This window comes from Lissotriton helveticus, chromosome 8 (assembly GCF_964261635.1).
Source record: "Lissotriton helveticus chromosome 8, aLisHel1.1, whole genome shotgun sequence".
In the NCBI taxonomy this organism is placed as follows: domain Eukaryota; kingdom Metazoa; phylum Chordata; class Amphibia; order Caudata; family Salamandridae; genus Lissotriton; species Lissotriton helveticus.
In genome coordinates, this window is record NC_136069.1 from 720,447,917 (window position 1) to 720,464,184 (window position 16,268).

Sequence of the window (16,268 nt, forward strand, 5' to 3'; positions counted from 1 at the left end):
GTAGTGAGTAGTGAGTGCAGAGTAGTGAGTAGTGAGTAGAGTAGTGAGTAGTGAGTAGAGTAGTGAGGTGAGGTGAGTAGAGTAGAGTAGTGAGTAAAGTAGTGAGTGCAGAGTAGTGAGTAGAGTAGTGAGTAGTAAGTAGAGTAGTGAGTAGTGAGTAGAGTAGTGAGTAGAGTAGTGAGTAGTGAGGAGAGTAGTGAGTAGTGAGTAGAGTAGTGAGTAGTGAGCAGAGTAGTGAGTAGTAAGTGCAGAGTAGTGAGTAGTGAGTAGAGTAGTGAGTAGTGAGTATAGTAGTGAGTAGAGTAGGGAGTAGGGAGTAGTGAGTAGAGTAGTGAGTAGAGTAGTGAGTGGAGTAGTGAGTGGAGTAGTGAGTAGTGAGTAGAGTAGTGAGTAGAGTAGTGAATAGTGAGTGCAGAGTAGTGAGTAGTGAGTAGAGTAGTGAGTACTGAGTAGAGAAGTGAGGTGAGTAGTGAGTAGTGAGTGCAGAGTAGTGAGTAGTGAGTAGAGTACTGAGTAGTGAGTAGAGTAGTGAGGTGAGTAGAGTAGAGTAGTGAGTAAAGTAGTGAGTGCAGAGTAGTGAGTAGAGTAGTGAGTAGTAAGTAGAGTAGTGAGTAGTGAGTAGAAAGTAGTGAGTAGAGTAGTGAGTAGTGAGTAGAGTAGTGAGTGGAGAGTAGTGAGTAGTGAGTAGAGTAGTGAGTAGTGAGCAGAGTAGTGAGTAGTAAGTGCAGAGTAGTGAGTAGAGTAGTGAGTAGTGAGTATAGTAGTGAGTAGTGAGTAGAGTAGTGAGTAGTGAGTAGAGTAGTGAGTAGTGAGTGCAGAGTAGTGAGTAGTGAGTAGAGTAGTGAGTAGTGAGTAGAGTAGTGAGGTGAGTAGAGTAGAGTAGTGAGTAAAGTAGTGAGTGCAGAGTAGTGAGTAGAGTAGTGAGTAGTAAGTAGAGTAGTGAGTAGTGAGTAGAGTAGTGAGTAGAAAGTAGTGAGTAGAGTAGTGAGTAGTGAGTAGAGTAGTGAGTGGAGAGTAGTGAGTAGTGAGTAGAGTAGTGAGTAGTGAGCAGAGTAGTGAGTAGTAAGTGCAGAGTAGTGAGTATAGTAGTGAGTAGTGAGTATAGTAGTGAGTAGAGTAGTGAGTAGTGAGTAGTGAGTAGAGTAGTGAGTAGTGAGTGCAGAGTAGTGAGTAGTGAGTAGAGTAGTGAGTAGAGTAGTGAGGTGAGTAGAGTAGAGTAGTGAGTAAAGTAGTGAGTGCAGAGTAGTGAGTAGAGTAGTGAGTAGTAAGTAGAGTAGTGAGTAGTGAGTAGAGTAGTGAGTAGAAAGTAGTGAGTAGAGTAGTGAATAGAGTAGTGAGTGGAGAGTAGTGAGTAGAGTAGTGAGTAGTGAGCAGAGTAGTGAGTAGTAAGTGCAGAGTAGTGAGTAGTGAGTAGAGTAGTGAGTAGAGTAGTGAGTAGTGAGTAAAGTAGTGAGTAGTGAGTAGAGTAGGGAGTAGTGAGTAGAGTAGTGAGTAGAGTAGTGAGTAGAGTAGTGAGTAGAGTAGTGAGTGCAGAGTAGTGAGTAGTGAGTAGAGTAGTGAGTAGAGTAGTGAGTAGTGAGTGCAGAGTAGTGAGTAGAGTAGTGAGTAGTGAGTAGAGTAGTGAGTAGTGAGTGCAAAGTAGTGAGTAGTGAGTAGAGTAGTGAGTAGTGAGTAGAGTAGTGAGGTGAGTAGTGAGTAGTGAGTGCTGAGTAGTGAGTAGTGAGTAGAGTAGTGAGTAGTCAGTAGAGTAGTGAGGCGAGTAGAGTAGAGTAGTGAGTAAAGTAGTGAGTGCAGAGTAGTGAGTAGAGTAGTGAGTAGTAAGTAGTGAGTAGAGTAGTGAGTAGAGTAGTGAGTGGAGAGTAGTGAGTAGTGAGTAGAGTAGTGAGTAGTGAGCAGATTAGTGAGTAGTAAGTGCAGAGTAGAGAGTAGAGTAGTGAGTAGAGTAGTGAGTAGTGAGTAGTGAGTATAGTAGTGAGTAGTGAGTAGAGTAGGGAGTAGTGAGTAGAGTAGTGAGTAGAGTAGTGAGTAGAGTAGTGAGTAGAGTAGTGAGTGCAGAGTAGTGAGTAGTGAGTAGAGTAGTGAGTAGAGTAGTGAGTAGTGAGTGCAGAGTAGTGAGTAGAGTAGTGAGTACAGTAGTGAGTAGAGTAGAGTAGTGAGTAGGACACCAGAAGCAGCAGCTGTGCAAGCTTCTTACACTCACAAGGAGACCACAGGCAGCTGAGGTGCAAGCTTCTCCCACTCACAAGAAGGACATCACAAACAGCAGCGGTGCAAGCTTCTCACACTCACAAGAACGACATCACAGGCAGCAGCAGTGCAAGCTTCTTACACTCACAAGGAGACCACAGGCAGCAGAGGTGCCAGCTTCTCACACTGGCAAGAACGACATCTCAAGCAGCAGTGGTGCAAGCTTCCCTCACACACTCACAGCAGGTACTGTGCCAAGGAAGCAGCAGCAACAGAGCAAGAGTCCCTTACAAAGAACAGGCACAGCACAGAGATGCACAATGCAATCTTCTCATACTCACAGGCAGCAGCGGTGCAAGCTTCTCACACTCACAAGAAGGACATCACAGGCAGCAGCTGTGCAAGCTTCTTACACTCACAAGGAGACCACAGGCAGCTGAGGTGCAAGCTTCTCCCACTCACAAGAAGGACATCACAAGCAGCAGCGGTGCAAGCTTCTCACACTCACAAGAACGACATCACAGGCAGCAGCAGTGCAAGCTTCTTACACTCACAAGGAGACGTCAGGCAGCAGAGGTGCAAGCTTCTCACACTCGCAAGAACAACATCACAAACAGCAGTGGTGCAAGCTTCCCTTACACACTCACAGCAGGTACTGTGCCAAGGCAGCAGCAGCAACAGAGCAAGAGTCCCTTACAAAGAACAGGCACAGCACAGAGATGCACAATGCAATCTTCTCATACTCACAGGCAGCAGCGGTGCAAGCTTCTCACACTCACACGAAGGACATCACAGGCAGCAGCTGTGCAAGCTTCTTACACTCACAAGGAGACCACAGGCAGCTGAGGTGCAATCTTCTCCCACTCACAAGAAGGACATCACAAGCAGCAGCGGTGCAAGCTTCTCACACTCAAAAGAACGACATCACAGGCAGCAGCAGTGCAAGCTTCTTACACTCACAAGGAGACGTCAGGCAGCAGAGGTGCAAGCTTCTCACACTCGCAAGAACGACATCACAAGCAGCAGTGGTGCAAGCTTCCCTTACACACTCACAGCAGGTACTGTGCCAAGGCAGCAGCAGCAACAGAGCAAGAGTCCCTTACAAAGAACAGGCACAGCACAGAGATGCACAATGCAATCTTCTCATACTCACAGGCAGCAGCGGTGCAAGCTTCTCACACTCACACGAAGGACATCACAGGCAGCAGCTGTGCAAGCTTCTTACACTCACAAGGAGACCACAGGCAGCTGAGGTGCAAGCTTCTCCCACTCACAAGAAGGACATCACAAGCAGCAGCGGTGCAAGCTTCTCACACTCACAAGAACGACATCACAGGCAGCAGCAGTGCAAGCTTCTTACACTCACAAGGAGACCACAGGCAGCAGAGGTGCAAGCTTCTCACACTCACAAGAAGGACATCACAGGCAGTAACGGTGCAATATTCTCACACTCACAAGGAGATCACTGGCAGTACACACCACATGAACACACTCCATAACACATAGCAACAATACATTGGCATTTACAATGCCATTAGCTCAAACTCAAATAAATCCGAGCCCGATTGCATTTCTAATGCTTGTTTATAGTGTTAGGAGGTGAGGAGTGTAGTAGGGGGCAGATTCATTTTTATTGTGTGAAATTAAGGTTTTTATGGGAATAGCTAGGTCAATATCCTACCATACCTCTTTTGACAGTGTGGTAAACTGAGATCTTGAATCTACCACTATCTCATTTTTTACCCTACAAATACTCAAACTTCAAACCACAATCTTTTTCATGCTTCCTTCTCTTCCACATTTGATAAACAATTTCCACCATCACTTTCCAGGGAGATAAATATTGATCTAGCATTTTGAACTTTTCAATCTCTGTCACTCCTGCAGCAGCTTACTAAATATCTACCATTTTTATGTGGATGACAATGCACCTTACTCTAAGGACATATTTTACTATTTGCCATATAATGCATTCTTTCACACTAATAGCACAATAACTTCTTCTCACGCTGCTCCTTTATTTTTACTCCTCTTTCTGCTTTTCTATTATTCCTTTAACCTATTATTTTGGATTACAAGCTGTTTTTCCCCAACATTTCTTAGGAATCTTTCTTAGCTCAGTGGGAAACATTGTCTCAATTTTCAGTTCAGAAGTACATTTTTATATACGTACAGAAAAAATGGGGAGAAACTGTATCATAATCCATATACAGCTGCTCTCCCACTCCCCATCAGTAGGTTCGTTGTAAAATATTGATTTTGTGATGATTACACCAGTGTGTCAGCTGCCATTGTTAGTTGCAGCCCAGTTCTTATGAGGATAACAAGATTCCCTACAATGTATTAAGTGTAAACAAATTTAAATTTGAAGTAAAACACTATACGGTTCTAAACTTTCTCTGAAGATAAACAGAAGGAGTACTATAAAGCATCAGTGATGTTCAGTAACTTTGATTGTCATTTGTTTACTATTCTGTGTTTGGTTGTTTATTTTTCAGATCCAGCTCAAATGAAATGCCTCTGACATTGAGAGAGTGTGTACCTTCGGAGGAATTCAAGGAAAACTTCCTCAACGCAGATTTCCTCCACAAAACATTGTTGTGCTTCGGATTGAAGACAGATAACAGGGAATCATGGGATTTGTGGGGCTTTGCCTATAACAACCCAGGACGCGAGCATGCAGAATCTCTTGTTTTAAAAGAATTGCAACAGTATGTTAATGAAAACATTCCTAATCTAGGAGTAATATTCAAGGTCACTTTTTACATCTCTTATAGTCCCTGCTCCAATTGCTGCCAAGAAATATCTGAGTTTATTTCTAAGAACGGGGAAAAAATTGAGTTGGATATAAACTATGCAAACATTTACAAAGAATATGATAAAACGAATCAAGTAGCCCTGGAGGGGCTTGCTAAACCAGGAATCTCTATTGAGAAAATGGACAAAACTGATTATGAAGAATGTTTTAAATTGTTTGTTGATCCAAATGCCAGCGTTTTGCCATGGTCAGTATCAGAACTCATCAGTAAGAAATGTACAGAAGGCCTTCCTGTTCAGCTAACAGAGGTATGGTATTTCTTCCAATTTTGCAAAATAAATTGTAGGAAAGAAAGAGGGAAGGCACATCAAGCTTCTTGTAGATCTTACGTGACACATAAATGCACATGCTGGTTCTATTGTGTTACAGCTCTAGAGGTAATTACGTATTTTAATGTTGTGGACAAGAGTGAGGTGACCCAGAGCTATGGTAAGCTACAATATATTTGGTTCTCAACTGATGAACATGAGAAAATCAAGAAAAACCTGCAGACATGTATTCTATGTGATCAATTGCTCTAACTGTAGCTCACGGTAGCATTGTGAAGAGTTTAGTAAAATGGTGAGGAGGTCACACCAACTGCTCGCATGCCATTACGTGGTTCCAATAGTTTAAATGAGTCACAAAATTGGGGGCACATAAGTCAATTTACAATATTGTATCCATCCTCATGTTGAACAAAATGATCATAGCAGTTATGATCAATTTGTCAAATGTGTGGATGGCCCTGTGCATGTCCCGCAGTTTGTTGAATCATTAAGTAACATCTTCCAAGACATCATTGGGGGACCTCTTTCAATTGTAATGGGGCCGGCAACATGTGCATGTTATTCCCCAAAAGGTGGGAGTAGCAAAATTGACTGCACCCAATAAATTTGGATCACCTTGGTGTTGAAGTTTTTTATCATGACAAGCACCTGTTTTTAGGCCCTAAGCTAAAAAACGTTTACTCTGTGGGGGAACCAATGAGAGCCCGTATGAAAACATTTGGTGACATGTGGAGCAGGATAATGGTCTCAAGACATTTTTAAGAAAAAGAAATAGAACAGCTGACTATCTTTGGCTAGTTTTCATAAAAAGAGTGAAAATGTTTTCCTATTTCAAGAGTCAAGGACAACACTGGGGATTGCCACCCGTGAATTCTTTTACTTATAAATCTAAATCTCTTTATGATCACCATTAACTGAGAATCACCAAAAGCACATCTTCTGAGAGCTATCTTTTGCTTGAAAATTGTTTTTTGTATGAACCTTGTCATAATGGACATAGACGGGCCTGAGATTGGATTTTGTAGTCAGAGCCTAACCACATCTTTGGCATTTATTCTAATCATATTTATTTATTTATTTATTTATAAAGTTTTATATAGCGCAAACTTGATCCCGAAGGATATCAGAGCTGGATTATTTTATTCACTTGATTGTTGCTCTTGAGCACAAGCATGTTTGTGTATCAAGTTGTCATTGGCATTCAATTTACCTTCGCAGGAGCTCATTTGTCTTTATCTTTCGCCGTTGACTCTCTGCTCTTGCACTTCTCCTTAAACCATTAACTAATTTATTTTAGGTAATGTAATCCGATTTTAATTCAGGACTATGTAGACTGAACTAGTGTTACTTGAGTTTAGGGCTTAGGGCGTGCTTAACTCTTGAATGCAAAGACTGAGGTGGAGAAGTATAGGAATAATTAAACTAACAGTACTTCTGGTGTAGCCCGTTGTGTAGTTGGCTCTGCCCAAAGCACTGCAATAGATCATAACCCAAGAGAGTCTAATGACCTACAGGAGAATAGAGAAAGAGATGAGGTAGGATGGGCCCTTTATGGGACCCTTTAAATTTCTCCATTATCGAACCAAGAGCTGTGTGAAGGTTTAGGGAGATGATGCCTTGGCTTGAGCAGGATTCGAAATTATAGGGATGCTTTATACTTAGACTTTTTTCCCCTAAAGGAGGTCACTGTTCTGGTGTGGCTATTGTTTCCCTATCTAGGTCTGCCTGTCTGTATGGCAGGGTGCAGGGGTTTATCGAGACTGAAGCTATCTGGCGTGTCTCTAAGGATGGAAGACCAGCCATGCACTGGTCACCTCCCTGCAGCTGTACGTCCCTGCTGATGTAAATCAGGCTATCCGTCCTGGGTGCTTGTTTGGAATACAGGATGTTAGAGGTATCAATTGCTCTCTGAACCTGTGTGATGTACGCCCAATCGCCTCCATCAAATTGCGTTAAATGTTCCATCATGTTTTGAAACGCTACGGGGCGAATCTATCATTTCCAGTCGCAAATCAGGAATATCAAATTTGCACACCAACTGGTTTGCATATGGGAATGCAATTTGTGATGTGACCTATGAGCAAATAGGGCTGCATTGCAAATTTTCTATTTGTAGGGAGTTGCAAAAGAACTTCCCCAATGAATAATAATCATCGGGTCATAATTTGCAACCGCATGAGAATAGCTGTCAGGGCAGGGATAGTTGCTTGCAAGAGACAACAGACCAACATAACTGCTATTTGATTTCTTAAACGTACAACATTTTTAAACGCAGACTGTGTCCAATTAAGGCACTAGGAATAGTTTAAAAAATGCGTGAAGAAATCGGGTGGGGGAGTGAGGCAGGAAAATAGCCAGAATGTATACTAAGTTGCTAAAAGAGTAGTAAAACTATTATAGAAAGTCAAAATATTTAGAGGTTCAAAGGTCACCTTGATTGGACTTGTTCACATTATGCTGGTGTTAGGAATCTATGAAAATGTCAGATTTAGTCACTGGTCGGGTGATATATGCTATGAAAAGCTGTGAATCGGTCACATATTTACTGTATAACTTCGTTACAACAACCAGCAACACAGTTCTTAGAAAGATATTTGAAAAGCAGCGACCTATGGCCGTTTAGAGGTATGAAAGGCTGTGTAAAGGTATGAACAAGTGTCCATGCTGGAACTTCTTCAGGTGTCAATGGACAGTTAGAGATTACTAGCTCAGAGTGTATCAACCCGAGCCCCTTCCCACTGGTGCCTAGCGCTATACAGTGGCATAACAATAGCCCCCGCAGCCCCCATGGTTCGGGGTCCCTGAGCTCCTGGGGACTCCTTCCAGCACGCTGCATGGGTGGCGGGCCCCTGACCTGAGTGCTCCTGACTGGGTCCATAACTTGGGGGGCCCCCTCAATGTACTTTGCAGGGGTGGCCCCCTGAAGTTTTGTTGTGCCACTACTTACCCATGAGGGTCTTAAGGCTCTGGGGGGGGGAGGAGGGTAGACAGTTCAGTTCAGTCAAAAAGCCAGGTCTTGAGTGTCTTCCTGAAGATGTTCAGGGAGGGGGAATGTCTGATGTCGATCGGGAGCTCGTTCCAGGTCTTTGCCACGATGTAGGAGAAGGATCTTCCATTTGTTCTGGCTCTTTGGATGGGGGGGGGGGTTCGGCGAGGGCGAGGTCGGTGGATCAGAGGTTTCTTTTGGGCAGGTGGAAGGAGATTCTTTCGTTGAGGTATTGGGATCCGTGTTGTGGAGGCATTTGTAGGCGTGGGTGAATATCTTGTAAGCAACTCGCTTCTCAACGGGGAGCCAATGGAGGTTCCGCAGGTGTTGGGTGATGGCTTGTAAAAAGAATGTCCAACTGTAAAGCCTGCTGCACTTTACTCTTTCCACATACCTCACGCAACCCTTTTATAAACTTTCCCTTGGTTTGTTAATTCTGACTAGGACACATTGTGAAAGGGATTCCCAGTACAGGTGCTTCCTTTTCCCTTGTGCCCCTCTTTTTCTCTGTCCCGTATCACTCTTTTTCCATATCCTCTGATTCTTCCTTCTCTTTCATTTGGAATGCCCCCATTTTCATTTTATGTTCCCACACTCTTTATTTCATTCCCATTCCCTGCAAATGTTACTTCCTGCTTTCGCTTTCTCTCCCTCCCTCTAACCTCCCATGGGGTGTTGCTCACATTAGTGCAGCAGGTGCAGTGGCACTGAACCTGAGGGGTCCACTGCACCCCAGGTATGTCTGTCTTTTGCTTCCTAGCTGTGAAGAGGGTGGGTCCTGTGTTGGATTTGGGCTGCTAGTACACATATTACGTCATTTACTCTTTCCCTGAAGTGCTTTTATCATTTGACTACGTTTTCCCAAACCCTTTTACCCTACATCCATCTTCTCCTTCGCCTTTTCCCCCTAGATTTTGCTCCATCATGCCCTTCTCTTTCTCCTCCATTGCCCTTATTTGCAGCTACAGTCCAAGTAAAAGTTGAAAAACACAAAATCTTGATCCTGATTTTTTTTATTCTGAAATATTTTTATATTTAAGAACGTCCTATTCTTAAACTAGTGTTAGATATTTTCCTATAGTTTTATTTTTATTTTACTTTCAATCAGGCCCTGTATTTGACCGGGTATGGTTTTAAATAATTCGTCGAAATCAGTCTGATTTGAGCAGACTGAGTTCCTCCAACTTAGATTGTTGGTTTTCTGTTAATTTAAGTTAAATAAACATCTTGTGTTTGTATCTTGCCATTAGATTGGTTGGTTCTCTGTCTCATTAACAAAATGCTGTGATATTTATGCTATTATGGGGCCTGATGTACTTTAAATTGTTTTGCCATGCGTTGTTATCATGGACCACTGGAGGCAAATGTTTCAGTGGCATCTCTGTGAAGGGTGTTCACTCCATAGAAGCAATGGTGTTTTGTGAAAGAACTAAAGTGTAGGCCTGAACAGGCATATTTGAGTTAGTGAAGTATAAGTAAAAATTGTACTCTGTAAGAGGGCTAAATATTCCAGCAAGAAGGGTACATTTTTCAAATAACTCCAAGCGCTGAAGCAAAATGTTATTCTACAAAACAACAAACTCACTGTTCTCAGATGATAAGATATTCAGGGGCAGAAAAATGTACACAAAATTGAAATATCAAACCAACGAGGGAACGATTAAACAAAATAGCAGTTTCAATATTCCTGCCCTAAGCACAGTTCATAATCAATACAGTTGATAAATAAATATTCAACGGGTCCTCATACATTAAGTGTAAGGGCTCTCTGTACACCTGGGGCCGCATTATGGAAGTGCCCCGGGGGCGCAACAGGTGTTTGCGCCTGCTTTGTGCAACCCTGGGGCACTTTGGGATTAGAGAAGGGGCCGCAGACGTTTTGTATGTCTCCTTCGGTAATACCGATAGCGCTGGCACATATAAAGCGTCAATGCTATCTTCAGAGGGCATGCTCCCATTTGCTTGGGGACGTGGCCCCATGCAAATGCGGGAATCCCTGTGCCTCTGCGCCATATTATAAACGCAGGAGCAGAGTCATAGAAGATGTCAGTAGGAGCACTGTCAGTGCAGCGCCTGATTCCAGCCCTCAGGAGGGGGTAGGGGGTCCCATGGACAAACCCAGACATCCCCTTGCAGGCGGTGCAGTCTCTCACTGTACCCACCTGCAAGGAGATCTCTAATTTCCTTTACAAGTGCAGGAAGGTTGCTGCCTGAACAGTGAAACGTGTTTTTTTAACTGAATGTGAGTTTGCGGTTGCCCTCGGGGCAGCGCATTCCATGTAATAGGGCGCTCTCTTCCTGTTTCCGCCCGGCGGACCAATTTTAAGGTGCGCCGGGAGTAAGCAGTGAAAGTGCACCCTTCACATTAAAGGCCCCTAGTGTGCACTGACTTGCAATGTACCTGTCCACATTTACTCACTAACAAGCAGTCTTTGTGACTGGATGCACCGCCCCCTTAAATTCCCCTTCCCCCTGAGGAAAAGCATGAAGCCGGTGTAGGAGACAAGGATCTGCTTACTAAGGTTACCCCCACTTGTTGCTGATGTTTCACTGTTTTTCGACTTTAGTCTGGCTGGGAGCCTTCTACCCAGGACCCCAGCCTAGCTGCTTCCTTTCTAAATTGATTGCATGTACATTAGGTACACTCCAGATTGGTTACTGGGTTACCCTTGTGAGTCCCTAGTATATGTTACCTTAGGTACAAAGGGCATAGGTACCCCAGAGGCCTACCAGGGTCTGAAGCATGTATTATGCCACCTCTGGGAAGCCTTCCAAAATGGCACCACAGGACTGCTACTGCAGCCTGGGTAAGGTGGTGCATGCACCCCTTACTAAGATATAGGTTGCCTATATCTACCTTAAATTACTGACACATATAAGCCTATCAGTCACTCCTATGGCAGGCCTTATCAATCCTGAAGGCAGAGTGCTTGGTTTTGTGTGAGAGGGTGCCTATGCATGAGCAGGGCCCCTCTGCAGCTTTCGGAGCCTATACTCTGAGGCTGTTTTGTGATGCAGCCAGACCATATACTCTTAAGTGCACTATAACCTTGCGGTTAATGCTAACTTTGGAATGGCTGCATGGAAACATGTCGTGTTCGGTGGCAAACACTTTGGAATCATACCCCCCCCCCCCCGCCAGTCCTGGCAGCAGGAGTAGAATTCCACCCTTCTAGAGGGAGAAGACATGTACACACTGGTCTCCCAGACAGGCTTTAGTGTATTGGGGCTGGGTGGATGCACTCTCAGAGTGCTTTGATGTCTGCACTGGGGGCACATTTGGTGTCCCTGTGCATAGCCCAGTTCAAACCAGTTGCAGGGGCTACCAGCCCCTGCTTTGGCACGAAACTGGACAAAGGAAATGGGTGTAGCCACCCCTCTTTCCAAACCCTCCCATAGGTGGGTCACCAGAGTATGTCCAACCCCTTTTCTTAGTATAAGTATGGGATCCCTGGCAATAGGACTTTAGATTACACCTGGATGAAACTCTGATACTGACTCCTGGAACTTCGACGCTCTACTCAAGACTAGAGGATGGAAGAATCTCCCTTGGTGTCAAGGAGTGACTCCCCTGTTCAAACAGGCACCAATGAAGCATCTTGCCAGTCTGCATTTCCGAAGCTCCCACCAGACTCTGAAGCATTTGTGACACAGGACATGGACTTCCAGACTTCTCAGAGGCCGACACAAGATCCCAACAAAGCTGAGACCCACAGCCCTCACGAGTGACGTGGGACCGGAACTCCTGGACACCATGCACATTTGCTAGTGCATCAACTTCCCTAGCTTTCTCGAAGTTATGCATTGGGTTACTTGTAGCCCAAGCCCCGAGCACCATCTGCACTGAAGATTGTGGGCCTACACTCCACGAGCGTTCCGTGGGCCTGCTTCTTGCATTTCCGCTCGAGGCTCCTTCGCGATCCCTGATCCATCGACTGGTGGGTCCCCTCCAAGGTAACTCTACTTTTCCGTTGGCTTCCCTGGTTGCTCCAGATGTGCCCTGACTCCCCACCAAAGGGTGAGTCCCCCAGACCTTGCTGGTCTGCACCAAAGCCGATCTCTGCTTTCTGCATGGGTTGCTGTTGCCAATGCTTGTTGGGTCCAATCTGGGCACTGACACCGCAGCACTCGACATGCTTTGTGGGACAACCCGAATCCAGCGCCTGATCATTGTAAACGCCTCTTGGTCCTCGTGGCTGAAGAGTCAAGCTTCACCTTCTTCACCTGCAAGCACCCGACATCTATGGGCATTCGACTATTGTGCCCCTGGTCACTGGCTAGTGACCCAGACTCTGTCTCCTCTGCTTTCAGGTTCTTCTCACCTTCAGTCCAGGCTTGGATCACTCCTGACACTTTCCACTTGGTTGCCAGCAGCACTTTTGCAGCAGATCGCCATTGAAATCAACGACGAAACCCGACATCAAAAGACACCTATGGACCCGGCTTCCCTGGGTGAGGTAACTCGAGTACTCCGGTGCTCACGTGGGTGTTGACTCTAGAACCTCCTAGTTCTAAAGGGTTTGCTCCAAGTCCTCTTCTAAGTGTCCTTTATCCTTAAAATTCCAACCTCGACTTTCCCCATAGAAGTTAATGGTGATTCGCAGCTGTGTTTAGACCCTGTACGCATCCCCCATGGGTCCCCTGTATCACTACCTTAGGTGGTTCCTGGTGGCCCCAGCGGTTCTGAAGGCTCTAGGCCTAGTATCTTTGCAAGTTGTGGTTCTTATACCACTTTATTGATATATGGTTTGGTACGCCCCTAGGGCTCAACGTATATTGTGCTAATCTACTGTGTGCTATTAAGTTTATCAAATGTACTTTTGCCTCTAGCCTCACAAAGAGACTAGTGGGATGTGTTCAGAATAAATACATATATTTTATATATATCTGGTGTGGTTCTCCTTTCATTTGATCATTCACGAGATTATAGACTGGTAAAACAAGCTGCTTTACATTCATCCAAGACTTAACCTGAAGGCTGCGCTCCACAGCTACCACTAGGATAGCTTTCCATAAAGGTTGTCTTTAACCTACCATCAATAAGGGTCGTTTGGACCGGTGCAAGGTGCCCACTAGAATAGTGGACAGCATATGCCAGGCCAACTTCTCACAGCCGGGCACAGGGATTGCAGTCCTGGATAAACTTGGGCTAGGGGATGCTACTGTACTTGCCTACGATTGTACCCCATGGAAATATGGCTGTACCGACCACCATTTGGCTGCACCCACTGAGCTCCCATGGCCAACAATAGATGATCACAGTGTTTTGCCTTGTTTTGGAGCGCAGGTTGACCTCTATTATAAAATTTACGTGACCAGTATAAATGGATATTGGCAATACAGAAGGGGGCACAAACTTTTTAGAGCAATTGGATTTTACAACAATGGTACAGATAAAATAGGAAAATGTTGCTGTGAAAACTAGAAAACAGCTCATAGATGGTTGTGGTAGTTAAAAACAGTTCTTTACAGTACACGTGATTTAGTTTTGGTGCATAGTAGGCATATATTTAATTAGCTAGATTTTCAAAAAACTCCTGGAAAACAGAATTGAAGTTCAGCAATAAGCGAATTTCCACCCTATTGTGATGTGGTGCAAAGTGCACTAGGACCCTGCACAGGAATGAAAGGAGGGGCCAGCTACTGGAAACCATTCCGCTCAGGAAAGGGGCTGGGAAGGGGACAGTACCAGGTGAGCGGGGAGGGAGGAGGACGTGCCTGCGAGCACACTAGACAAAAGTAAGAATAAAGAAATATGTGTCCTGGTCTTACTTGGGGGCTGAGGCATATGCGAGACACAACACACCCTTTATGCCATATTGTGCTTACAACTTTCCTGGCCCAATCTGGAGGTTCCACAGTGTGGCACGTCCATCTATCAACAAATATTGCCCACTGCGGCTTCTCACCCATATGTGGCAATTCTGTTCCACCTTGGCAAATCCACATCGGCAGCCAGTATACCCGAAATTCCCACATCTCTCACCATATGCCTGGATTCCTGCTCCACTCTGCTCAGATGTGACAATTAGTTATTTACCTCCAGTAAAATTTTCACAAATAGGGGCCTAAAACAAGGATGCACCCTTGCGCCATTACTTTTCAATCTGTATCTCGCCGACCTACCTGAATGGTTGTCCCGATCAAGAGCCTTCCCTCCAGGAATCGGTCAATGTAAAATCCAAATTCTGCAATATGCAGATGATACCATTCTTCTAGACCAAACCCAGGTGGGCCTCCAAAGACTGCTCAATTCCCTCGCCCAGTATTGTAAAAACAATATGCTAGAGATAAACGTTAGTAAAACCAAAACGATGGCAATCTCACCTGCGAATGGAAAAAAAATCAAGTGGTATATAGAAGGGAAACCTCTGGAGACTGTCACCGCATATAAATATCTGGGCGTCTGGATTGACCATAAAGGGAGATGCTCGGTGCATACAACAGAGATGCAGGCAGTGGCTCGCAGTTTAGAGGGGGCCTTCATGAGAACGAAGAGTGCTCTGCATTCCCAAGATTTTGTCCCATTGATAAAATTAATCAATGCAAAATTCATGCCCACAATCTCCTTTGGCGCAAAAATCTTCAAAGACAAAATGAAAAACTGGCTAGATAGAGCACAATCATCATGCTATCGCCGGGTCTTCCGATTGCCAAATTCGACCTCTCATGCCCAAATCCGGAAAGAATTTTCCTTATCCTCTATGCGCTGGATTATGGGAGCAAGATACGTCTCATACTGTCTGAAAGCGAAACAAGCTAACCCCCACTCGCTGAAGAGCTGCATATGGCTCCTGCTTAGCAATCCAACTACATCATGGAATAAGTATCTGACTCGCTTTGTAAAATTCATCACAGAAATTAACTCCTCGATTCAATTATCCGAGCAAGTTTGAATTTTAACCTCCCTATGTGCCAGTTCCTCGGCTTTTCTGCTTTCCCTTCCCTTTACCCAATCCATCACTTTTATTGTCTTTTTTAACAGACTTGAATTCTTCTTCTCTATCTAAAATGTCATTTTCTGGATGTGCATATTGCAATGATTTTGAATAATTGTGCAATACATTTTTTTTTACTTTTTTTTTTTCTCACCCATGTGTGGCAATTCTGTTCCACCTTGGCAAATCCACCTCGGCAGCCAGTATACCCGAAATTCCCACATCTCTCACCATATGCCTGGATTCCTGCTCCACTCTGCTCAGATGTGACAATTAGTTATTTTGTTTGGCTTACCTGGTGACACTCATATCTTTCCCCACAGTTGACTTGTGGAGAAAAGTTACTGACATATTTGTGTAAAAATGCACAATTAAAACTAGATAAGTTGAAAGGCTTCTTTAATAAGAGTCCACCAACAGCCGGTCAGAGTGATGCCGAATATGAATATGGACTGACCAACCAAAAACAGGCATTTCACACATACAACTAGTAGTTTTTCAAAAACATATAGCTTGCTTGTCTAGCTGTTTGACTAATACGCTAAGAAGAAAGGTTTACGTACGATAATGAGACTACCATGTGAAATTAATGGCACTCTAGCCTACTGAAAATACAATTGCAAAGCAAATACTGCACTTCTTTCTCCTTTAATGTATTACTTATATATTCATGGAAATTAACTTTTTTTCTAAATATTTTACCCGGCTTTCTTGTGTTCCTTTCTTCTGCTTTTTCTCCTCTTGGTCGACCTAATTACATTTAAATTGTGCCCCTCTCCTTGCCTTGTTTTACCACCACAACTGTTGATGTGTTCACACCTGAAACCTTCAACAACTCAACAAAGGTCATTTTCCATAAAATCTTCAGGCAAAAAAAAAATCAGGACTCTTGTTACTCCTATAGTCCCCTCAGAAAATGGTTGACATGCTTTTGCCCATTAACACGCATGGGCCCAGTCCCAGCACAACTGATCAGGTCCTACACTTACGCATTTTGACCATTTACCCAGGCCACACCAGCTATAAATGCAGGCCAACTGCCTTGCATAAGACTGCTTTCTTTCGTAGAA

The 16,268-nt window shown here is 44.3% G+C and overlaps 1 protein-coding gene across 1 annotated transcript in view; it reads left to right on the forward strand.

Annotated features, from left to right (window-relative positions):
- The first annotated feature begins 4,701 nt into the window (after window positions 1-4,701).
- The window catches only part of LOC144771756 (DNA dC->dU-editing enzyme APOBEC-3C-like), a 67,339-nt gene continuing 55,772 nt past the window's right edge, over window positions 4,702-16,268 (forward strand). The window contains exon 1 of the mRNA XM_078656054.1: window positions 4,702-5,253. Within this exon, the coding sequence (XP_078512180.1) occupies window positions 4,702-5,253 (552 nt within the window). The remainder of the gene's footprint in view (window positions 5,254-16,268) is intronic.